The sequence below is a fragment of the Trichosurus vulpecula genome, chromosome 4, assembly GCF_011100635.1.
Source record: "Trichosurus vulpecula isolate mTriVul1 chromosome 4, mTriVul1.pri, whole genome shotgun sequence".
NCBI classification, from domain to species: Eukaryota; Metazoa; Chordata; class Mammalia; order Diprotodontia; family Phalangeridae; genus Trichosurus; species Trichosurus vulpecula.
This window is the reverse complement of record NC_050576.1, coordinates 103,868,372-103,892,994: the sequence shown is the minus strand read 5'-3', so window position 1 is coordinate 103,892,994 and position 24,623 is coordinate 103,868,372. Positions and strand designations below refer to the sequence as shown.

Below are 24,623 nucleotides of genomic sequence, written 5' to 3'. Positions count from 1 at the left end.
TGTGGCAGAGCTTAGCTCTGAAAACAACAGCGCATCCCCTCAAGCTTGGAACAAAGCACTCTCTACTCTACAACCAGTCATACCCCCACGAAAAACTCAAGGGTCAAGTGAGCTGGCTGGGAACATGGCCAGGCAGCAAAAACGGACTCAGATTCAGACTCAGACTTTGGAATCTTTCTTTGGTGACAAAGAAGACCAAAATGTATAGCCAGAAGAAGTCAACAAAGTCAAAGAGCCTACATCAAAAGCCTCCAAGAAAAACATGAACTGGTCTCAGGCCATGGAAGAGCTCAAAAAGGATTTGGAAAAGCAAGTTAGAGAAGTAGAGGAAAAATTGGGAAGAGAAATGAGAAGGATGCAAGAAAACCATGAAAAACAAGTAAATGACTTGCTAAAGGAGACCCAAAAAAATACTGAAGAAAACAACACCTTAAAAAATAGACTAATTCAAATGGCAAAAGAGCTCCAAAAAGCCAATGAGGAGAAGAATTCCTTGAAAGGCAGAATTAGCCAAATGGAAAAGGAGGTCCAAAAGACCACTAAAGAAAATACTACCTTAAAAATTAGATTGGAGCAAGTGGAAGCTAGTGACTTGATGAGAAATCAAGATATTATAAAACAGAACCAAAGGAATGAAAAAGTGGAAGACAATGTGAAATATCTCATTGGAAAAACCACTGACCTAGAAAATTGATCCAGGAGAGATAATTTAAAAATTATTGGACTACCTGAAAGCCATGATCAAAAAAAGAGCCTAGATATCATCTTTCAAGAAATTATCAAGGAGAACTGCCATGATATTCTAGAGTCAGAGGGTAAAATAGAAATTGAAAGAATCCACTGATTGCCTCCTGAAAAAAGATCCCAAAAAGAAAACTCCTAGGAATATTGTTGCCAAATTCCAGAGCTCCCAGACCAAGGAGAAAATACTGCAAGCAGCCAGAAAGAAACAATTTGAGTATTGTGGAAACACAATCAGAATAACACAAGATCTAGCAGCTTCTACATTAAGGGATTGAAGGGCTTGGAATATGATATTCCAGAGGTCAATGGAGCTAGGATTAAAACCAAGAATCACCTACCCAATAAAACTGAGTATAATGCTCCAAGGCAAAATACGGATTTTCAATAAAATAGAGGACTTTCAATAAAATGGAGGACTTTCAAGATTCATCAGTGAAAAGACCAGAGCTGAATAGAAAATTTGACTTTTAAACACAAGAATCAAGAGAAGCATGAAAAGGCACATCTTTCTCTGCAATTGATAAGATTCAGAGATATTCAGAAGGGACTTCAGAGAATCATCTAGGCCAATTTGCATCTTGAGAGGAATTCCTTCTACCTTTAGAATCTCATTTGAAGACTGCCCATGAAAAAAATCTATCTTCCAAGAAATCCATTTCACTTTTGGCAAGCTCTAATTACAGGAACTTCATGTTGGACCTTATCTTATTAACTTAATTTTATTAGATTCGGACTATCATTCTGCCGTGCTGAGAAGTTTTTGGATCACGTCTCTAACAACAAAAAAGTTACTTATTATCTACAGTTTTATGTCATCTACAACAGTGATGTTAAGCTCAAATAGAAGTAGATTCCTTCAGGCCATATACTAACTTAGAAAACTAAAAACTAATATTATTTATGTTGTATTTTATTTTTTTGTTAAATATTTCTTAATTACATTTTAATCTGGTTCGGATCACACAAAAAAAAAAAGCAAAGCAGACTCAGAGGGGATCCAGCCTGGCCCTCTTTTGTGTCCACCACCCACTGACCTTGGGGGCTCCTGAAACAGGAACTAGGATGCCTATCATAACTTCTCCCCAGGCCCAAGCCTAGAAACAGCTACATTAGCCTCCTAAATGCTAACTCTGCCCTGTTCAGAATGAACTAGGGAAAACAGAGAACAGGGCCTTATTTCCAAAAGGTCCTGGGCTCTTAACTAATTTCTATATTATCAGTCCTAGAATTGACATGCTAACCATTTCATAATAAAACAAAGACAGCTCTCCTGACCCTTCCTTCTAGAAGGTTTGCCTTTTATGTTAAATCCCTGCCTCTCTCCCCAATCAGTCCCTAATGTGTAAATCGGAGCTGGCCTGGAAAGACAAATCATTGGACTCAACCACAATAGCCCTCAGGGGGTTGGCACTTGAGAATGGATGGCAGGCGAAGAGGAGGAGCTGACCCACCCCTCAAACCTTACTTCTTTCTCAAGCGCCGGTCCTTCTCAGCCTGGGTTCCCAGCTTGGCAGGCACTAAGGGCTCCTGCAGATTGAGCTCTGACTCCGACAGTACGACTAGAAGAGAAGTAATGGGGATGTCAGTGTCCAGACTCCCTGGAACTCACACAGACATATCCCTGACTTCTCTTAGCCCAGACCACATTCAAGGGGTGGGGTAGGGTGTCAAAGGCAGATTCAAAGGCAGAAGTGAGTGAAAACCAGAGAGAGGCCGTCCAAGGGGATATCTGTCCATCTTTCCAGAGCCTTGAAGATTCTCTCCCACCACTGGTTAGTACAAGGACTTCTGGGCTCCACCTCTGCCCAGCCTCCCAATCCTCTTCTGTCCCCTTCCCACCTCAACCCACAGCTAGAGAAATATCCTGGCGCTTCTGTCACCACACAAGTCCCCCCTCTGGAAGCCCTGTGCAAAGGAATGACCATGGGCAAGGAGTCTATGGCCACAGACCCAGATTTGCCTGGGATTTCCTTTTCCCTAGGTTGCTACAGTGCGTGTACCCCAGAGCCATCTCTGGAAATCCTAAAATCTGCAGTATCTTTTTGAGCCTATTGAGAAGAGGCTGCCAGGATAGAGGCTGTCCTTCAGTCAATCAATCCAACGTTTATTAAATGCCTACTGTTACACAGAGCCCTGACAGTATTTAATTTAAGGAAGGAAAGAAGACTCAGCCATTCTCACAAGACAGAGAGATGTGAGTGAACAAAATCCAACATCAGGTCCTGGTAGTGAGAGATGTAAGCTATTGAGAATGCTTACAAACAGGTCCCTTTATTGATGGGAGGTCTCCTTGCCTCCTTCCAGGAGTGCTCACTTGCATAAAATAAAGATCCTTCTGTGCTCTTCTCATTCACTGAACAACATGTTTTCTCCATTTCTGAACTGGTCCCAGAACCCTGTGACCTATCCATTGGAAGAGGCAACTTCTTATAAAGTATGATCTCCATAATCCACACCAATGGATGAAGGATAGTGAAATGGAGAATCCAAATGGTAACTAATGCAATCATATTATATTCCATTTGCCTTGGGAATACAGTGTTATATTCAGAGGTAAATACAAGTGTGGGAAGCATTGTGAAAATTCCTATCATTAAACATAAAATAGCAGCTCCACTGAGGAGATATGACTCTGGGGTAAAGCTGAAAAGCTATTCAGCTTCAAGAAACCCTTCCCTTTGATCCACAGTTTCCGCTTCCTCCTTGCATGCTGGGAGATGCTAACTTTGCATCCAAGACCCATGCACGAGCACTAGCCCAACCTGCCCCCCCATCCCTTTCTTTCTGTCATCTAGCTTCCTTTCTGCCTCACACCTTCCTGAGGTGGAGATGGCAATTAGGTGTTCTGGCTTAAAAGTTCTTCCCTCCCAGCTCCCACAGGGCTGTAGGCTGAGCTCAGGAGGAAAAATAAACAGAACTGGCAATAATCACTGGACACACCATAGGCACTTAATAAATCCTCCCTGAATTGAGTGTCAAAAAGGCATCAAGCATCACAGTGCATAGTACCAACAACTTGAGACTAATATATAATGAGGATAAGCAACAATCAAGGACTATCCTGACACCTCCCTCCCTCTCTCTCTCTCTCTCTCTCTCTCTCTCTCTCCCTCTGTATCTCTCTTACTGTGTCACTCTCTCTGACTCTCTCTCTCCATGTCTCTCTCCCTCTCCCTCTCTCTTTCTCTTTCTCTCCTTCCCTCTATCTCCTCTAGTTCTTTCCAATAGTCCCAAGCATTCTAATGTTTCCAAAGAAATAGGCTTAGTCAACTCTTCTTGCTCCCCGTCTCCCGTGCATTATCCCATTCCCAGAACCCATCCAAAACTCTCCTAAGGCAGGTCAGAGACCATGGCCTGTGGCTCCTTCCCGGCTCAGCTGGATCAGCCTGCCCTTCTCTTTCTTTCCAAAGAGTCGACCGATAGATGACTTGATGCCCTTGCGCTTGGTGCCCTTGTGCAGGGAGTCCTGGCTGCTGTTGCTGCTGCTGGGGTTACTGCTTTGATCATCCAAGGAACTGAAAGATAGAAGCCAAGAGGGTGAGAGGAGCAGAGGAAACTGGCTAAGTTGGAGCAGGGAGATGAAAGTAGTTAGACCTCAAAAAGAGCTACCTTTTTAGGGAGAAAGCAATGCATGGGCCTGGAGCAGGAGACCAGGGGAGGGTGGGGGCCATCTCCTTATTTGGAGATGCTTCAAGCAGAGGCTTAGAGTTAGTTCCATGTACCTGGGATAGGTGAGATGCCAGCCTGTCTGCGGGCAGGAGCCTGGGTGAGATCCCCTACTAGAGTATAATCTCTATGAGGACAGGGACTATGCTTTAATCTTCTTCGTATACCCCATAGAGTCTAGCACAGAGCCCTGTATGTAGAAGGTGTTCAATAAAGATTGTTGACAGACTGACTGGGGGGAGGGGGAAGGTGAAGAACAGAGGTGGGTCCCGCCCCACTTACCTTTTACCTTCATCCTGGCTCAGGGCCGGATGGCCAAGCTTCTCTAACCGCAAAGTCCTGGGTGAGGAAGGAGGAGAAGTCTCACATTTTATGGTGGTTTTATCTTCTCGGTTCTCTTCCCGAGCCACTGGTGACTGAACAGACAGTGAAGCCATGAGGGGAACAGGGTAGAGATGTTGGTGCCTGCCAACCAGTCAACCATCCACTGACCCACACACGCAGCTCCTCCAAGAAGGCAGAGCCTGGAGGGTAAGGGGAGAACTCCCCTGGGAGCTTAGGGGACTGGACCATCATGAATCCAGGAGGTGAGGGAGGTAAAGAAAGGAGAGTACCCGTCTTGATAGCCACCTGAGTACAAGTGCACAGACTTGGGGCAGACTTCCACAGCCTCCATTGGCTACCAGACTGTTCCCTCTGTCCGGGGCTGGGGAATGACATGAGACAGGGCATCCCAGGCTTCTAAGAGGTACCCCTTGGCACCTGGGGCACTCATGAGCACTCACCAGCAGCTTTCTCCTGTGCTTCCTCAAGTCACTTGGCTGCAAGAGAAAGAGAAGAAAAGTGGAACATACAAATTCCTCTCCAGATGCTCCCAAAGCTGGCAGTCAGGCCCATGCGTGGGAGAGGACAACAGGATAGGGCAGCACAGTCTAGTGGGAAGAGACTAGAGTGGGTGTCAGAAGAGCTGGGCCTGAAGCCTAGCTCTGCCACTTACAACATCCAGGACCTTAGAGGACAAGTCCTTTAGCCTCTCAACAGCTCCCTCCATAAAGCAGAGGTTGGATTAGATGATCTTCAAGGGACTCTCTAAAATCCTACGATCCCATAATCCCCATAGGTCAATTTCCCTCAGAATCTCGGGGTGCCCAGGAAAAGCCTGGCACTGAAAAGGCACAGCCTTGGTCTGAAGGTGGGAACACTGACGGAGAGGAAATCAGATGCTGGTGTCCATAGCCAAGAGAAATCTCGCTAGAATGGCAGGACAGCGCTGGGCCCAGATATAGCAACCAGTCAGGGGTAACGTACTTTTACAGAGCAGAGAACAGGGAAGAGCAGCTAATTATCTCTATCCCCAGCAAGAGGTCTCACAGGACCTCTCCAGTCTCCAAGAAACTCAAGTCAGTAGCCTGGCCTATGAGGACTGGCATCCTGGGCACAAAATATCCTACCCCCAGGAAATATAAGGAATAAGACTCTCCCAGTCAAAGGCAACCTCGGCCCAAGACCCGCTAGACTCCATCAATCAATTCCCAAAGCAGAGACTCGTGACATCCTGGGCTCCTAGGAAGTTTCAAGGAGACCCAGGAAGCAGGTCTCACCAAGGTCATGACACCCATTCGGTCCAGGTCCTGGGCAGCACTGCGGGAGGTGAGTTTGGGTGTGGAGCGGCCACTGAGGGGTGGAGAAGCACTGGCCAGAGACAGGGCGGTCAGCGAGGTGGGGATTGAGCTGCGTTTGCGCAGCTGGGTGAGGTTCAGCGCTTCCATGCTGCCACTGGTTACCCGTGTCTCGATCTCTTCCGCTCGTAGCTCGGTCGATTCCTTCTCCTCTTGGATCATCCTGGCAGGTAAGAAAACTAGACTCAGCCACTAGGATCTCTAGCCAAAAGGGCTGAGGTTCTACACAAAGGACCCTTGGACATTTGCATGGCGGCCTGGAGGAAAGCTGCCATGCCAAACCCCTTCACCCCTGAATCACATCATTAAAAAGTCATCAAGCTCTCTCCACCCTCACAAGCTACACTCAGCCGCTGCTGGAAGGGAAGGAGTTTCCCCAGATTGCTAGTCAGAAGCCTCCCCACCCTGCCCCTGTCTACATTCCCAGCACCACCAAAGTAGCCTACAGAAAGGTACACGCCAAGAAGGAGTGAAGGGTGGACTGGGCTCAGAGGCCCGAGGTCTCTCACCCTGACACTGCATGGCCATGGACAAGCTGCTTCTCAGTTCTCAGCCTCAGTTTCTCATCCAGACTAGACTAAATGGCTCTGAAGTTCCTTCCTGATTTAGATCCACTATCTTATATTCCTCTACACTGCCAGCAGCCAACCCCCAGGGTCATGACAAACCTCCTGGTTGATGGTTTCTCTCCAATGCCTCCTTAGTGCCCCACAGAGATCAGAGGATTCTGGGAGCCAGCCAAGAAAGGCAAGCATGGGCCCCTTCCCCCAAGGGCCCCAGAACCCTTTCCTCTTCCTCAATTCTTCCCACTCTGAAAACCAGGCTAGCCGCAGAGGTCATTATTTTCCCCTTCAGGCCCCAGTGGGGTACTAAGAACCCACATGAAGGTGTCTGGAGCTCTCAACTGAGATGAACAGCCCTGCACCAAGACAGAACTTGTTACAGAATGGAATTCCTCAGCTGACTCTAGGTCTTCTATGCAATCATATACTGTATTTGCCAAGCATCACATAATTCACATTATTCCCAGTTCTCAAATTCAGAAGAACCACCCCCCCCCGCCAAGCCCTATCAGTGTCCCCTTGTCCCTAATCAGGCCAGCCTCGCCTCAAACCTGATCTCCTCATTGATGGCATCCAGCTGTTCCTGAAGCATCATGGCCAAGGTCTGAGCATCTGAGTGGCCGCTGGGAGAGATGACGCCCACAGAGCCCACAAGCCCCTCGGGCTCATCCTCATCCACATCTGAGATCTCAGGGTCACTATCAAAGGCGGGGGTGGCGGTGGACGCCAGCACCCCGGACAGTGGCGATGGTTCCCAGTCCTTAACGTGGTTTGGGAAGTGGAGGAAGGAAGGAGTGGCAATTAGATACCCCGCTAGTGTTTGGGTTCACCCCCTGCCTCCAGGAGAACTGTGCTTAGATCATTAAAGTAAAGGAAAAATAAAGGAGGGTGTAGCAGTGCTGTTGATGTGGGTGACACCTAGGTTCTCTCAGCACCCATACCAGTCACTTTGGCCTGGGATTCCCCAATTCCCTTTGCTAATTCTTTCCCAGATATCCAAACTGGAGTAGAGGTGGATACAGAAAAGGAAGAGAATGGGAAGGGAAGGGGAAGGAGACAAGAGGCAAAAAACTATTGTCAGAGCCCAAGACCCTGGAGTCGGGGAAGAGGCTGTTCGCCCGTTCAACTCCCAGCTCTCTGTGACCAACCCTTACAGCCTTTATTCAGTCTGAGCACTGTGGAGGTGGAAAGCAGAGGGAGCAGAGGAGAGGAAAAAGAGGAGTCCTTAGGGGAATGCTGTGAAAATAGAAGGGAGCATACTGCAGGGAATCACCCTTCTAGGCAAAGAGGGAGCCCATCGGCTCATAGTTACTTCCCAGAAAAGTCCAGAGGCCATTTCCAGGGCCAAGTTAGCTCCTCAGCTTTTCTCTTTCCCCATATAAATGGCAGCCTCTTTCCTGATATCCCTGCCCATTACATACACACACACACACGTACATGCACACGCACACGCACACACCCTCTGGCTGGCCACCTGCCAGTCCTACCCCCTTCTTCCCCACCTCAGGGAGGAGGGAGGCTCAGGCGGTCCAGGGGGACCCCACAGCTGTTACCACTGACAGACGGCCTTGAGCCCCCGCTGCTGCAGCTGTCAGTGGTTGAGGGGAGGGCTGAAGGGTGAGGATTTGCACCACACGCCAGCCACCAGCGTAACTGGAGCCAGGCACGCGGCAGGCTGGACCCCACAGGCCCCGAGGGAGCTTCCTCCTGCCTCACTCCCCGGCTCCTTACCTTGGTGGGCTCCTCTCGAAGGGCAGAAAACCTGCGGTGAAGGCTGGGGGTAGGACCAGGGGGAGCGTGGGCTCCGGCACTCATAGAGAACCGAAGGTCCGCAGCACTGCCCATGTGGGACCTGAGGGAAAAGGGCAAAACATCCCTTAAGCACAGGAAACTCTCCCCACCAATGTCATGCCTTCTGGACCATACAGAATTGTCAGGGAAGGATCCACTTGAACCTCCCCATCCTGGGCAGTCTACCCAGAGCTGGATCAGCCCTGGGCCTATGGCAAACCCTGGGGAGGCTTCAAGCCTAGAGACCACAACAGAAGGGAGGCCTAAAGAAACTTCTTTGGCCTGGAACCATCCTCCAATGTCCCTGCTAAGTCCTTAGCTCCCCACTGCCCCTCACTACTCTCAAGCCACTTAGGACCCCAAGGGGGATGCAGACCAGAAGGTCGCAGGAGTCTGTATTAAACTACTCAGAGTGATTATGGGGAATGGGAGAGTAGAGATTCCAGCTTATCTTTCCCCATCACATTAAGCCCTCCACCCCAGGCCCAGAAATTTGGGGGTATAGACCAGAGGACACCAAAGACAGAACAGAAAGAAAAAAGTGGCAAAGAGCTAATTACATCCTGGGTCATATCATATTTCCATCAAAGGAAAATAAGACCCTAGGAAATAGTGTTTTGGATAATGGGGCTTTGGGGGGCGGGGCAGAGGAAGCATGGCAAAAGCTCTGGAGAGCCTGGCGGAAAGAGACTGACCAGCCGTCCCCTTCTTTGTATCATCTACTTCTCAACCTCCCTCAAGAGGATCTTGGGGCAAAAGTCACTTTCCTCAGCTGTAAAATGAGAGGGTCTGACTCAGGCCCCTCCTCCATTCTAGGTCTATAGGACGGATGCTGCTCTCTCTAACCCTGACCATCTAGAGTTTTCAAAGCAGAACATGGATGTAGTTCCCTTGGAAGACAGAATGAACTGACCGACCAGGCAGAAGAGCCAGGCCCTGGTCCCGCCTCTGCCCTGATGTGCTGTAGGCGAGCAATGAAAAGAACACAGGAGTCAGAAGGCCTGGGGTTCAAGCCCCAATCCAGACACATTTCTAGCTGAGTGACCCTGGGTGAGTCAATTTGCCTAGGCTTCAATTTCCTCAGCTGTGACAAAGGGATAGTCCCACTTTGGGGCCTGTCTCACAGAGCTGGAGGGAGGAGACAGTATTCTCTGGGCCATCAAGGGCCATTTAAATGCCACCTTTTCTCTCTCTCAACCTCTGGGAGCCTTGGGTAAGATGAGGCTCTTGTTCTTTTCACAGGACAGAGGTTATTGAAGGGGGATTATCCCAGGAACCATAAGACGGTCAGCATCCGAAAAAGTGTTTCCTTCTCTCAGGATGCTCCAGGGACCCCTCCGAGTGCACCCAGACTCCTCAACTCTAGTACCTGGAATGGACGCCATCTGCAAATGGCCCCCCTCGACCCTTCAGCTGGTCCACCTCCAGGCGTAGCTTCTCAATCTCTTCTGAAAGGCGGCCCTGTGCCAGGCCAACCCAGGGAGGGTGGGGGTCACAGAAGGAATGGTGGGGGTTGGGTTGGGGCAAAGAGAGGACAGCAGAGAGGGGAAAGTGGAGGTCAGGGAAGGGTAAAGAAGAACTCAGCACAGGCCACACCCCAGAAGCCCCAATCTAGGCCCACTCCTGACACCACATGATTAAAGGATCAACGAGAGCATCAGCGGAGGGTCCTGGCAAAGGGCTGATCCAAGAGTATTAAAGCTAAGAGAGGGATCTGGTTAAGGAGGGAGGCTAATAGCTAACAGAGAACTGCCCAACACACTTGCTGTCTGTCACACATAGAAGAGGAAACAGGGCTGGCCCAAGGGGTTGGGGAATGAACTCAGATCTGATAGGAATTCAGCCTGAGAGACTATCCCTCCAGGGAGGGCATGAGTCCCATGGCCCTGCTAACGTTGATTCAATGTGCCCTCCACAACAGGCGCAAAGCACTGTCTAGGAGCTGGGGGAGATAAAGTTTCGATAAGGAAGTCTCTGCCCTCGGGGAGCTTACAGTCTAGTAGAGAGGTGATAGACTTTACAGATCACTAGCACACACAATATTACATAAGTACTTAGAGAGAGACAAAACCAAGTCCCATATGAGATCTGAAGGGGAGGTTATTGCTGAAAGCAGCATGTTTCACAGTGGGATCTGCTAGGGACTGGAGGCAGATCTCCAAAAGAATCCCTGAGAACACCTTTCAGGGGAGAAGCAGAGTAGCGGATTGCAGCGACCCAGTCCCATCCACCCACCCCTCCTCCTGAATCTCTACTGCCAAACACTGTTGTCATTCACGAACACAGGAAGGAGGGCTGGCTCATGGGATGGGAACAGCAGACACTCAGCTCCAAAATCTCCCTCTGCAGAGCCTCCAATGGACAGAGTCTGGCACAGGTCCCTTTGCCCTGTAGGCCTACCTGGAACTCACTGATGTGAATATGATGAGATCAAATAATCCCTGCCATGCCGGTAATACCTGCTGCGGTCGAAGCCCAGAAGAACTTCTTGAGTAGAAAGAATGCTGGATTTGGCCTCAAAAGACCTGGGGTCAAGCGCCAGCCCGGGGAGATATTTGTGTGACCTCGAGCAGCCCTTTCTTTCCTCTTTGGGCTTCACCCTCCTCATCCGTAAAATGAGGGGGCAGAGTGAGCTGATTTAAATGCTAGGACGCTGTAACCCTAAATAAGAACCCCAGAGAACATCTCTCACCGGAATTTGGGGAAGGAGGCCACATCAGTGAAATGCCGCCTGCCCGGCCCTCCTGAGGAGTCTCTGTCTCTCCATTGTCCACTAGCACCAAACTAGTGTCTCCCCCAAAAAGACTTGCCAGCTCCCCGAGCCCTGGGCCATGTCCAGTGGCTTGGGCAGGCCATTTTAGAAGGTGGTGACGGCTAGGAGATACCTTGTGATGGTGCTGCTCCTCAATCTGCCTCTGAGAGCTTTCCAGCTCCTGGATGAGTGTGTTCTAAGGAAGAATGAGAGCCCCAGGGTGCCAAAGATCAGACTCAGGAAACTTGGATACCACACACCCCTCCCCCAAACACACACACACACACACACACACACACACACACACACACACACACCCTGACCCAGAGAAGGAAGTGTGGTTCTCAGAGTCCCATCCTCCCTTCCTTCCCTGCATTCACCTAGGTGACCCCCCCACTTCCAGCTGCAGCCCCAGCTCTCAGCCACACCTTCTCCTCGAGAGCAGCCATCCGCTCCTTGAGGTGCAGCTGCAGCCGTTCATTGGACTCACTCAGTAGCCGATCTACGGTGTCTGAGAGACGCTTATTGTGGTCCTCATTCATCTTTTCCCGCTGGCGCACCTGCCATAAAACAAGCCATGTGGCACCCAGAAACCCCCGGGACTTTGGAGAATTCCTTCAAGAGACATAACTGAGCTTCATCCTCCTTCTCTCTGCCTCACTCCTTCCGATGGCATCATTTCTGGGAATCTCCTCTTTGGTCTTGTCTTGCCCAGGCCTCTCTGCAACTTCCTGAAGTCCCCTCATCACGCCCCTCCTCTCTGTCTCTAACCCAACAGAAAATTGTATTCCACTCCTGCTCCCTGGCTTTGATGGGTGACCTTTCTGTCTTATCTTCCTAGGGACCTGGCCTCCGTTCAGCTGCCCTCAGTTTCCCCAATTTCCCTCCCCCACTTTCCAGCTCCCTTTTATGGCTTGTCTTGCCCCACAAGGGCAAGGAACTGTATTAATATCCCAAGTGTTTAGCACAATGCCTGACACATGACAAGTGCTTCATGAGGGCTCTATTTTATCCCTCCAAGAACCATACCTCCTGCTCCAGTGTTTGGGCATTCCCTCCACAGATACCAATCTTTGGCATCTGGCCACGCCCTCTGAACTCCTACCCAAGCATCTGGCTATACTCTCTGCTTCCTATCACCCCCCATAACTACAAACCCAGACTTCCCACTCTACTGCACTCCCTCCACACTCTCTAGGACCTCTACTCCCAGAGAATCACCTGGAGAACCTGACACTGGAGTCCCTTCTTCCTGTCCCCCCTGAAGCCACCCCTGCCCAAGTACACCATAACAGGAGCCACTCATGGGTCTTTAGTCACCTCACCCTAGCCAGCTCCTGGTTCTTCTCTTCCAGCTGTGCCTCCAGTTGCCGAAGGTGCTCCTCAATGTTGCCATGCCGTTCTTCAGCCTGGGGATGCCAATACTGCACTTGACCATCACACTCCCTCCCTAGCTTCTCCTTCCCTTCCTTACCCTCCCCACCTGTCTCCCTTCCACAGCCCATCCCAGCAGAGCTGGCACCAGAACTCAGAGTGAGGAACAGACCAGGTTTTTCTATAACCTGGCACTCTCCTAGCTGACACTGCTAGAACTGGGACTTAAAGAGCTACAAAGCCATTCCCCTGTGTTCATTCACACCAGCCCAGGGAAACAGAGTTGCCTTTGCTTTTCTTAAAAAAGGAAAATCACTAGAGGAAGCTCTGTAGCCCTTTGGCCCAATATTGTGGTTCACAATTCTCACCATCAAGCAGCTCTTCTCAAGCTGACCTAAACCCCTCCCACCATCAACTTGGCCTGTGGTCAGCTGCCCCAGCCTACACAAAATACCCTAAAGACTCTAACAGGACCTAAGAAGCTCCCAAGCTGCCAGCCTCTCTCTTTGCCAGGACAAATAGACTGAGACACCCTCAGAAGCCCACCTTTCAAACCTCTTGCCAGGTAAGTTGTTCTTTGATTTCTTCATATTGTGGGAGAAATGTGGAGTGGAAGGAAACTTAGAGGTAGAAGACCTGGGCTCTGGTCCCAGATGTACTACTAATACCTTTGTAGACACTCACATCTCTAGGCCTCGTTTTTATCATCTATAAAATGAGAGGTGGACAAGATGACTTCTAAGTTCCCTTCAAAATCTGAGGCTTCCAGTTTCTGGGACCATACTCAAGGCTAGGCACCTAATCAAAGCCTTACCAGGGCAAAGAAAACCCTTACAGTTCCAAAACCATATTCGAACGCCACCCTGGGCTCTCTGGACAAGAACCAGAGGCCTGCAGAAGAAGCCGAGAATGCACACAGACACATCTTTGGAAATTCCCCTGCAGGGGGATTACCAAGGAGAAGAAGACATTGAACCCAAGGGTCAATACCTCCCGGTTCTAATCCAAAAATAGTAGAATGAACCAAGCTTCCATTTTGAGAGGCACTCAGAAATGGTAGAGGAAGGAAGGTACAGCAGATTCCCTTAAGGATAAGATAGATATTCCTACACTTCCTTTAATTCATGTATTTGTCATCCATGAATTTACGTAAATCTTACTTGAAACTATTTGCCATGTTGGTCAGAAAATAAACTGTTCTTTTTCCTCCTACATCTGACTTGTATAAAACTTGCACGCAGAATAGTCATTGTCATTTCTGCCACACGTAAGTACCATTTTTCTTCCTTTCAAAGTAATTTGATTTTAGAGTTGTAATTCATAGTCAGAGCTCTGTGACATTATCTCCATCTTATAGCACCAACTTTTGGGGGAGGGGTGGGGAATAAGCTCCATGAAGTTAATTGTCTATATAGGTATTTAAAGGGATCAAGGATCTTACTGGTGTGTGTTCCTACCGCCAGGGCAGATCACAGCCCTTTCACACTTAACCATCCTGTGCTATTCTCACTCATACCTTCCCATGAATGGTTCATCCAGTGCAGAGGTTCATTAATATTTGGGTATGGGGGAGAAGGGGGTGTCAGTGCAGCACCTGGACAATCCACGTGTTGTTTCATGTTCTCACTACATGACCAGTCCACCTCATTTTCTGGTCAAATGTGCCCTGAACAATTTATTTTGTGTCTTCTTGTGCAGGAGTCGCCGTTGGTAATGGGATGGAGTCTATCAATGCCTACCCTGCATCTTGGTGCTGCCCTTCGGGTTAATCATTATTTCTATTTTTCCAAAATTGTGGTGTTCCATAAGTTAGAGTCACATGGCATAAGAGATGGGTTTTTGTGTCAACAAGCAGCTTGGGATCATTCAAAGTTTCACATAATTTCCCAAATATACCCCTATCTTCCCCTCCTACATGATTCTGGTCCCAGCTCTGCATTGTCTATTCAAAATACGTGCATGGCATCCCAAAAGTCTTGGTGCGATTTCAAACTCTAATAATCATAAACCATTGTAAATTTCAGTAGCTTAAAACTTCACCAAGACTTTCAGGATATCCCATATTTACATAGACAGACAGAAAGATAAATGTACTAACTCAACGAGTTGTGCTTCCTAGCTGCAATTTTCACTCACAATGAAATTGGTTTTGTGGGTTTTGTTTTGTTTTGTTTGGTACAGACAGTTAGACTAAGTTCTTCTCCATAACTTTGGATTTAACTGAGGAGGCTTTGTAATGCTCTGGAACTCAATGTCATACCATGTGTGCACAAGGAGCATTCAGAGGACTTCAGCCCATAGAGAATGTCCTTCTTTTTTGGACTCTCTAGTACATCGTGTGATCCTGGCAAATGATTTAGGTGAGCATATGTCTCCAAATGTTATGTCCTATTTGATGTCATTAATTCAACAATTCATTGAACCAAATTTTCTCCTTAACTGCTTCTATCATAGGATGCTATTTTAATATACGTATGGAAGGCACTGTTTGATGAGAGCTTTAAAGGACAAATTTTGTTCTGCTGAATCAAATGCTTTTTAATAATCAGATAACAGGCAAATGGGATGTTGGATTCTCTATATCAATGAGATCACTGTATGACTGTAAATATTGTGGACAGAAGCCTGACTATCCCCTTCACGTCTTTCCATCAAGGACACTCTTGAGACATGCATAGACCATACCCATAAAGATTTTATAGAAATGAGCAAGGAGGCATGTAAGGCTAGCAGCTGCTGATTTCTTCTCAGCTGCCCTTTTTAAAAGTACCATTCAATGATCTTTTCCATTCTTTTGTGATAATGATAGCTAACATTCATAAAGTGCTTTAGGGTTTACTTTACACACATTATCTCATTTGATTTTCAAAACATTGTGCAGTGGGTGCTATTTTTATCATCCCCATCTTACAGATGAGAAAACTGAGACTGAGAGAAGTTGTGATTTGAGGGTCACACAACCACTTAGTGTCTGAGGCAGGTTTTAAACTCAGATCTTACTGATTCTAAGACTAGCATTCTACCTATGAATATCTTGACAACTGACCCCTGAGCCTCATTAAAATTTTGTTTCCAAAACAGATTTCTTCCATATTGGTCCAAAAGTCAGCATGGTAAGTGGACAGAGAGCCAAGAACTGCCTATGACTCATTCTGCCTGTGTGACCTTCGACAAGTTATCAGACTTTTCGGTGCCCTAAAACTAGAAGGGAAAGGGATTGTTTCATTCTTCGTACTTGCATCCCCAGCACACAACACAGAGTAGGAATTTAATCAATACTTGTCGATTGATTGATACATTGCAGGGAAGGTGCTGACCTACGCTGGAAGAAGGCATTTCCTCACCTGGAAGTTCACTAGACCAACGGAATTACCGGTCCCAACACCCTCCCTATAGAGGGGCAGATGCAATTACTCCAAACTTGCAAAGGGCCATTGCTTCTCCCTCTTATGATATACAGGATCTTGAGGCGATAGAGTTCAATGCTGTGGCTCGTTCCGCAGCCAGCGCTGATGAGCAAACATCACCAAACAAATGCCAGTAGAGACATTCCATTTCAAATCTCTTTGTTGTCTTCCTTCTGAGAAGCTATGAATTAGGCTCTTGGGATGACTTGGCATAGGGGATCTCACCCCAAGCTCTCTTCCAGGGTGTTTTGTCTTTTTACTCTTTGATGAGGCAGTGCAGCTTGGGATCTTCCTCCAGGATTTTAGTTGTTGTTTGTATGCTAAACCAGTGCTTCCCTAGTGTTACAGTTGGGTGAAGGTGTGTTCGATGGCTGGAGCGGTTTCTGTAATTTCCTAGCATTCTCGTGGCAGCAACTGTTCTGAAACAATTTCACTCCTCTAAAATTACTGAGAGAATTGATTTCTTTCCATTTACTCTTTTTTGCATTGACGGAGTCTAAACAGGTAAGACTGGAAATGCTGTCCCTTCTGAAGCTGTGTCCTTTGCTCTAATGTGATATTAACTTCGGTCTTTGCTCTAACCATCTGAGTGCACCAACATCTGAATCTGAAATGATCACTGCTGTCATCACTCAGCTGTTTCCTATCATTTGTATGATGTCATTCAACACTCACCTCTTTCAATTCACCGATTACCTAAAGCATGAATGATATCCTTAGCATGAAGCTGCACAAGACTGTGGAAGACTGCGGTCTCTTCCATTTCTTGCCACTTTTTGTTATCCTCCCCTATGGCCACCTTTGCATGGAGATCACTGACTATCGAGGTGTACATCAATGAATGTTGTAAGGTTCTTTACAGAATTTCTCCATTCCTTCATCTTTTGCAACAGATGTTGGCGCATAAGCCACAATTATCTTTGTAGCATCTTGTGTGCTGGCACTCACCATGCCCAATGAGGAGCCAGATGATCAAGCAGCTTATGAAATGATTCTCCTTGTTACCTTTGAGTACATTACGAATCCAACTTTGCCAAGTCCTTTTTTAGTCTCTCAAGGGAGAATCACTGAGCTGACCTTCTACGTAGCTTGTGGCTTCTCCAGTTTCATGCAGATCAGTGGTTCTCCGAGTGTGGTGCTGAGCCTCTGAAGGTAACTGAAACCCTTTCAGGGGATCTGTGAGGCCAAAACTGCTTTCATAATGATGCTAAGTTGTTTTAATTTCTAACACAGTATGTATCAACGTGTAAAGCCCTCATAAACAAAAGCTCTTTGGGGTCCTTTACAATTATTAGGAGCATAAAGGGGTCCTGAAACCACACAAGTTTGAGAACCACAGGACTGTTGAGTATGAATGTCAGTGTAGGTGTGTTTCAGCATTTAGGGCAGTAATGAGTTACCATGTTGGTTTGGACAAAAAATCACACCCTATGAGCATCACCAGGCAAACTAATGCTTATCGATGGCCTAAGGACTGGATACTTTTTAGCATCCTCTACTCTTTTGCCATTCCAATATAGTCACCTCAGAAACAGGTGTCAGCCGCACAAGACCAAGGGGTCTCTGGTTTTGCCAGTTTCATTGATCTCGACAGACCAAAAAAAAACCTACCATCACCTAATGGCTAACCTGTTGACAAGCTTCTCCAAACTTGTCATTTTATTTGCCCTAAAACTCCCTCCTTCAAGATTCCAGGAGTGCCTCCCAAGCCAGGACTCCTTATCCTGGAACTGGGGAACAATCTGTTCACTCTATCCCTTTTCACCCTATCTTTGTCTTGCAATATGGCAGATGCTCAACAAATATTAGTGGAAATAAAAATGAATCAATTGATCACATCTTCCCTCCTCCCCATCCCCTCTCTGTCTGAATCTTCCTAGATCACAGGTCTTAACCTGAGACCTATGGAGAGATTTCAGGGAATGTGAGAACTATTTTGCTAACTGTATTTCAATGTAATTGTTTTCCTTTATGATGTATTTTATTTTAAGCATTGAAGTATATTATTCTGAGAAGGGGTCCACAGGCTTCACTGCACTGCCAAAAGCATCCAAGACACACAAAAAATGTTAAGAACCCCCAGACTAGATGGAAAAGTCCTGTTCTTTTTGGTCTGACCTCATAGAGAAGGCATAGCTACTGAATAACCATAGCACCTTGTAGCTGTATAGCACTTTGCCATTTCAAACCATATTCACATATTCACATTGTTCTCCCAATAACTCTATGAAGTACGTAGTACAGGAATAACCCTCCCCACCTGGCAGACTGGCTAACAGGCCCAGAGGCACAGCAGCTTGCCAGGGCTCCCACCTCCTGGTCCACCCCACCACACTTTCTGCCATCTGCCTTGCTCCATGGGAGAGTGAGAGGTGGCAGAGGGGAGGGGGGGAAGGGGAGAAGGCCTAGGGCTGCTATCTGGGCACTTGCCTTGGTGAGGGCAGCGATCCTCTGAGCCAGCTCAGCCTCGACCTCAGGCAGGGTCTCAGCCTTGCGCATTGTCTGTTGCAGCTTCTGCTCAGCCAGCTCCAAAAGCTCCTGTAGGTGCCGGGCCTTCTCCTCACACTGCGGAGAGATTGGACGCAAGAAAAGGATGTGAAAGCTAGACCGGGCTCTCTCCCTTGGCTCCTGGGAGCTGTGGGTTAGGGGCAGAGGGGCCATGTCACAGACCACAGCAGCCTCAAGTTTTCCACTCAGCACTAGCAACTAGCATCTCAACCTTTTGGGATAAAATAGTCTATTTCTTGTGAAGTCTGGCTGCAGGAATTGTATAAGTATGATGATAGCTGGGTGTCACTTTTATCCTCTGCCCAGTGGTCTCTCTCTAATTCACAAAGGGGGCAGCGCATGCTGAGGGGGTGTTGTTGTTAGTCACTTTTCAGTCGTGCCTGGCACTTCGTGACCCCATTTGGGATTTTCTTGGCTGAGACACTGGAATGCTTTGCCATTTCCTTTTCCAGCTCATTTTATAGTTGAGCAAACTGAGGCAAACACGGTTAAGTGATCTGCCCAGGGTCACACAGCTATTAAGTGTGTGAGGCTGGATTTGAACTCAGGAAGAGGAGTCTTCCGGACTCCAAGCTCAGTACTCTGTCCACTAAGGCGACAACTTGCCCCCGATGGAGTGTGGTGACTGTCATTAGCCATTCCCCTGGATTCATTCTGGAAAGAGGGGAGATCTTTAAGAGGCCTGGGAGACACAGAAAGCCTTGGCATTCCTCTCAGCAAAGGAAACTAAATTTTCTAGCAGAGTTGGGATGAGACTGGTTTAGATGAGAAGGTTTCTTACTGGCCCAGTGACTAGAAGGGTCTGATTTCTCATAACCTTTGTCTATATTGGTCATTTTGTCTCTTCCGGACAAATAAATCTCCTTATGAAACACAACTGTAGTTTGGGCTTAGGATGGGAAAGAAAAGTGAATGTACAGCCTAGGTGGCTATAGAGGATATCTCTGAGCAGCGTAAGGTAGAAAGCATGGCGGAACATCGAGTCGTTAGGATTGTTACAATAGGCAGAAGCAAGGTGGAATGAGCAGATACCCCAGGAGAGACCAAGTGAAATAACCTGAGGCCCCTGGGAGCCAGGGGAATTTGGCAGAGTCCTATTGACACAGGCTGACCCAGACCCAGGTGACCTGAGAAGCTGAGTCTCTGTTAAAACAGCCACAAGAGGCCGTGAGGTCCCACTCCACAGCCCACCCAGACCACACACCTGGCGATGCAAGGATTCCTTGTTGGCCAGTTCATTCTCCAGCTTGTCGTTGAGGTCATGGATGGATGTAGCTTCACGCTGGGCTGCCAAGTAGCGCTTCTCCAGTGTGGTGATTCTCTCTTCCATGTCATCCTTCTGCGCCAAAGCCTGACCACAGAGAGAGTCACCAGTGCTGAGCCCATTGGACCCGACCGAAGGCTGAGCCCTCCCTCTGACACTGGGCAACACTGGAGTTTTCCCTTCCTGACTCTTTCCAACACTGGCCTCTGATCCTCCATGACAGTGCCTGCCTGCACTGCCCCTCTGGCATCTGGTCATGCCCCACCATGCTCCCTCCCTGCCCAGGTATATTTGCCCCTTTTCCCACCCTGACTAGCCATCCCCAGGATCCACCACCTTCTCTCAATTTTAGCGTACTGCTCTCCCTAAACCCAGTCCAGGGCACATCTGGGATGAGTGAGAGCCTCTAACCTCTCGGAGGTCCCGCTGGTGTCTGTTGCTCAGCTCCTCTGACTTGATGAGGTCCCGGCGGGCAGTGCTCAGATCCTCCTCTAGTTCAGCCACCGTGCCAGCCAGGGCAACCAGGCGCTCTCGGGCCTGATTTAGCTCAAAGGTCTGCTTCTCCAGGCGCTCCTGCAGCTCTCCCGCCCGGCCTGCTTCATCCTCCAGGGGCACCAAGTCACGGGTCAGTCTCTGTGTGTCCTGAGCACAGCAAGCACCCTCCTTCGGGGTGCCCTCCACCCCTTCCCTTCCCCCTGAGAAGCCAGCAATGGGCCTCTATGCAGAGCTCTGCCTCCAACATCCCTGTACACTTCCAGCTAAGCCCCTTCCTCCCTCTAGACCTCTGGAGCCCACTCTGGTACTCAGTTAGCCAGCCTCACAGAAGGCAGCTTCTTCTAAATCAGTGCCTACTTTCTCATGAATATGCCAGTCTTGGGGAGAAGCAGGCTTATGGAAGTGGGAACTAAGACCCGGAAAGGGAAGAGCAAAGGAAGGGGCCCTCTTGACCTGGTAGAGCAAGAGGATCAGAGGGCAGTGACAACCCAATACACTGTAACTAAAGTCAACTCAACAGGTCTTTGTTAAGTAAATATTCTGTGCCCAGCATTGTGGTAGGCAATGTAATCAGGTCAAAGGAAATGCAAAGGGAGAAAGGGTACGGAGAGGTATCTGCAGTGAAGGTGAGAGACTCAAATGCCAATCAAGCTGGTCCCAGTGTCGACCTCTCTAAAGTAGGGCTGGGCCCCACCTTCCATCATGGGAATTAGGGATGGATTGGTTGCTAAGATAAAGGCGCATATGGCCCCTACAAGGGAGAGGAAAGAGGGAACCCCTCTCCCCGCCAGTCTCACAAAGACCCACCTTCCATAAGAGTCTTGGTCCCAACTCCAGAGCCCCATCTTCTCCTGAAGCTCCATCCCGGGGCCCTGCTCCCTGCTGTAGAGCAGATACCTACAGGGGAACAGAACATAATAAGTGCTGCTTTGGAGATGAGAACCCCCATCTTCTCAAAGAGGAAATATCCCACCCAAAGGCCACAGGTGCCTCATTAAGGATACGAGGACATCAGAGGAACAAAGAGGGATTAAAAGTACAAGGCAGCCCCTGCCATCCAGTCTTATGGGAGGACCCTGCCAGTCAAAGAGGGAAAAAGATAGGTGGGTGGCTTACCTGCTGGTGAGCACCTGCCAGCTGCTCCTCCAAGGTGCTGACACGTTCCAGCGCTGCCCGTAGCCTCTCCCGAACCTAGCCAGGCCAGATGGCAGGAGGAAAAAGTCATCTTGATGCCTTCCTCAGACTGAAGGAATGGGTCTACTAATCTGAGGCCAGGCAATGGGGGGAGAGGAGGAGGCTATGCCAATGGGTGAGACATCTGGAAGAGTTGGCACAGGAAGGTCCTGGGACAAGGAGAATGATAGGCAGGTTTCAGCTCTGAACCAGAAAGCAGCATGAAAGTTCCTTTGGCAAGGTTCCCTAGGTAAAGGGTGATAAGAGCCCCAGAGACAGGGGCAAAGGGGGAAGACAAGGCTGCTGGCCACTGCGCTGCGTCATGGTGACCTATCTGGTGAGGGACCTGGAGCTGGACTGGGCAAGGGGCCCCCATTCACCTTCTCGTCCAGTGCCTTGTGATGCTCAAACAGAGACTTTAGGGCCTTGAGCACTTCCACCTCACTGGAGACACCAGAGGGAGACTGAGCCTGACGCTTCACTACTGTCATCCGAAGGGATCGTTCATGACGGGACACAAGGCACTCCAGATGTTCTAGCAGCAGCTGAAGAGGAGAGAGGGGGGAGGATAAGGAAGGGGTCATTAGTCTGCTGTTAGACGCTGTCCAGGACAAGAGTGTCACTGGCATGGGGCCCAGCCCTTGTCCCGACAGCATCTGCCTGCCTTGGTTCTTCTACACACACCCAGCCCTTCCCACTTACCCTTGTGTTATTCCGTTCAGCTTTCAGCTCAGAGATCTCCTCCTCCCGTTCTAGAAGCTGCTCCCGACACACACTCAGCTCCCGGGTTAATGTGGCAAACTCCTGAAAACCCCCCAAGACACCCATGAGCCCAGGGATCCTACCCCAATGGAGGGGCTTACACTCCTCAAGGCAGTGGAAGCAATGTCTCACCCTTCCTGATGCCTTCCACCACCCACCCCCATACCCAAGCATCCATTCTCCATCTTCAGCTTTTGGGTGGCCTCCCCAGGGAGGAAGCTGCAATCAGAGATGATGCAGCTCTGGAGGTAGGGCTGGAAGAGATCCAAACTCCCTCATGTCACAGATGAGGAAACTGAGGCACAGGGAGCTTAACTGACTCGCCCTAAGTCACAAAGCCAGGAGACAGAGGCGACTGAGCTCCACCTCATCATGAGGGTCTGATACTGGGGGGACGGGTCACATGGATAAAAGCTATCAGGTACTCTCCCTCAACACACTGTGTGGCCAAAAGGGAGCCTTCTCCCTCCTCGGAACTATACAATGGAGACACTTGTTCCAGTTCTAAGCAGCAGGGGCCAAGAAGAAGAGGAAGAAGCTATAAGAGCATCGAACTTACTGGCACATGCCCTGAAGGCATCTCTATAAGAAGCTATTCGCTTCCTACTAAGTTAGACATGAGGTCTAGGCACCTTGTGGACCCCTCCACAACCTAAACTTCTCTGGCTTCATGACCCAGGGCAATGATCATTCAGACCTTGACATTAGAGAATGTCCCAGCCCACCATTCCAGCATCTTAGTGCCAAGCCTCCCCCCACCCCCAAACCCTGCCTGGAGATCATCAGATCAGATCAGACTTAGATCTGAAAACCTCAGAGGACATCTAATCCAACCCCCTCACTTAACTGATAAGCACACTCAGACCCAAAGAATGTAAATGACCTGCCCAAAGATTCCCAAGTAGTCACCACTGAGATGGGATTTGAACCCAGGTCCTCTGACTCTGCTGAGGCCTCCATTTGGGCCTCCACGAGAACTTAGTTCCCTAACCAAGAAAACAGGGCCCTTCTGTATCTCCCTCACCTCTTTGCAGGAAGGGACTATAGGTACAGAACACTACATTTATCATCAGTCTTTTTCTATCTGTTGATTAGATTTTGTTTAACAGGGCTTTTCCCCCCTTTTTTGTTCTTTGTTATAAAGAATTGATCTCTGGGAGCATTGGGAAATGCAGGTGATATAAAAAGACAGTAATAACATTTTATTTAAAAAAGAAAAAAAATAAAATGCTCTTGTAGGCCAACAAGGATGAGCCTGGTCACAGAGCTGATGAGAGGAGCACTCTAGCCAAAGGAGACTCTGCCCGACCAAGAGTCTCACTTCATGTTATTCTCTGTGCCTTGAATACTATCTCTTTCCTCTCTCCAATCTACCTTGCTGGTTCGTTGTAGAGGATGCATTCTGAAAGCCTTAACTATCTATATAAATTCAAGTTGTTGGTATTATTCTGTTGAATTCCTCTACCACCTTTAAAGGCCAGCTCAAATGTCACCTCTTCTATAACAGCTTCTCCTCCTGTCAGGGGTGACCTTTTCTTCCTCAGACCTCGCAAACCACTATTTTGTACCTCTCAGATACATTTATCATGTATTGTTCTGTATTAGAGGCAAAGTGGGTGGTACTGTGGACCAGTCCTGGACTTGGAGTCATGAAGACCCAGGTTCAAATCCTGCATTAAATACTTATTTTAGCTGTGTGACCCTGGGCAAATCGTTTAACCTCTCTGTGCCTCAATTTCCTTATCTGTGAAATGGGGATAATAATAGCACCTATCTCCCAGGGCTGTTGCAAAGAGAAAATGAGATATTTGTGAAGCACTCTGCAAACCCTAATGTGCTATATATGAACGCCGGCTGTGATCATGACTGCTAATGCCATGATTGCTATGGTCACCTTTGTGTGTATCTTATCCACTCACTAGACCATTAGCTCCACAAGGACCACGGTTTGTGTCATCTCTGAGCCCCCTAGATCCAGGTACCTTGCTTTGTGCTCTGCTCACACTAGGTCCTCAAGAAGTGTTAGCAGTCAGGCCCTGCAATGACCACTAGCCAGGCCACTGCTCTCAGAGTGGAATATAAAAAGGCTCTCTGGACACCAGGGTCCTCTCACCTCTGTCACCCAAGGAGAGGCAGCAGCATTAGCCTAGCGCAAAGGAATGCCCGCCCAAAGCAAGAGTTCCCACATCTGACTCCCTTAACCCCAGCCAGGCAGGGCTGGGGTCTTCTGAGAAGCTACAGCCCATGTGGGGCGCCTTAGCGGCCTCCACACTAAATAAACCCTGGCCAAGAGACTGAGCAAGCTGTGACCCACCCCAAGGGAGCCAACATAGGAGGCTCTTGCCCCAGGCTCTCAGATTATACATGTACCCCCTCCCCAGATTCATCAGTTCTCCTCCCAACCATGGGGTCCCTTTGTTGGCTCAGTGATCACTGGTAAACTGG

The 24,623-nt window shown here is 48.6% G+C and overlaps 1 protein-coding gene across 4 annotated transcripts in view; it reads right to left on the bottom strand.

Moving 5' to 3' along the window:
* The window catches only part of PPFIA4 (PTPRF interacting protein alpha 4), a 69,745-nt gene that overhangs the window by 22,432 nt on the left and 22,690 nt on the right, over positions 1–24,623 (bottom strand). For all 4 annotated transcript variants that reach the window (XM_036755244.1, XM_036755243.1, XM_036755246.1 and 1 more), the window contains exons 3-20: positions 22,119–22,220; positions 21,797–21,961; positions 21,360–21,434; positions 21,051–21,140; positions 20,160–20,351; positions 19,689–19,835; positions 18,407–18,541; positions 12,521–12,604; positions 11,624–11,755; positions 11,329–11,391; positions 9,813–9,904; positions 8,384–8,504; positions 7,204–7,412; positions 6,012–6,252; positions 5,196–5,231; positions 4,693–4,826; positions 4,093–4,259; positions 2,210–2,303 (exon numbers count right to left, since the gene is read on the bottom strand). In XM_036755244.1, coding sequence (XP_036611139.1) covers positions 2,210–2,303; positions 4,093–4,259; positions 4,693–4,826; positions 5,196–5,231; positions 6,012–6,252; positions 7,204–7,412; positions 8,384–8,504; positions 9,813–9,904; positions 11,329–11,391; positions 11,624–11,755; positions 12,521–12,604; positions 18,407–18,541; positions 19,689–19,835; positions 20,160–20,351; positions 21,051–21,140; positions 21,360–21,434; positions 21,797–21,961; positions 22,119–22,220 — 2,279 coding nt within the window. The remainder of the gene's footprint in view (positions 1–2,209; positions 2,304–4,092; positions 4,260–4,692; positions 4,827–5,195; positions 5,232–6,011; positions 6,253–7,203; positions 7,413–8,383; positions 8,505–9,812; positions 9,905–11,328; positions 11,392–11,623; positions 11,756–12,520; positions 12,605–18,406; positions 18,542–19,688; positions 19,836–20,159; positions 20,352–21,050; positions 21,141–21,359; positions 21,435–21,796; positions 21,962–22,118; positions 22,221–24,623) is intronic.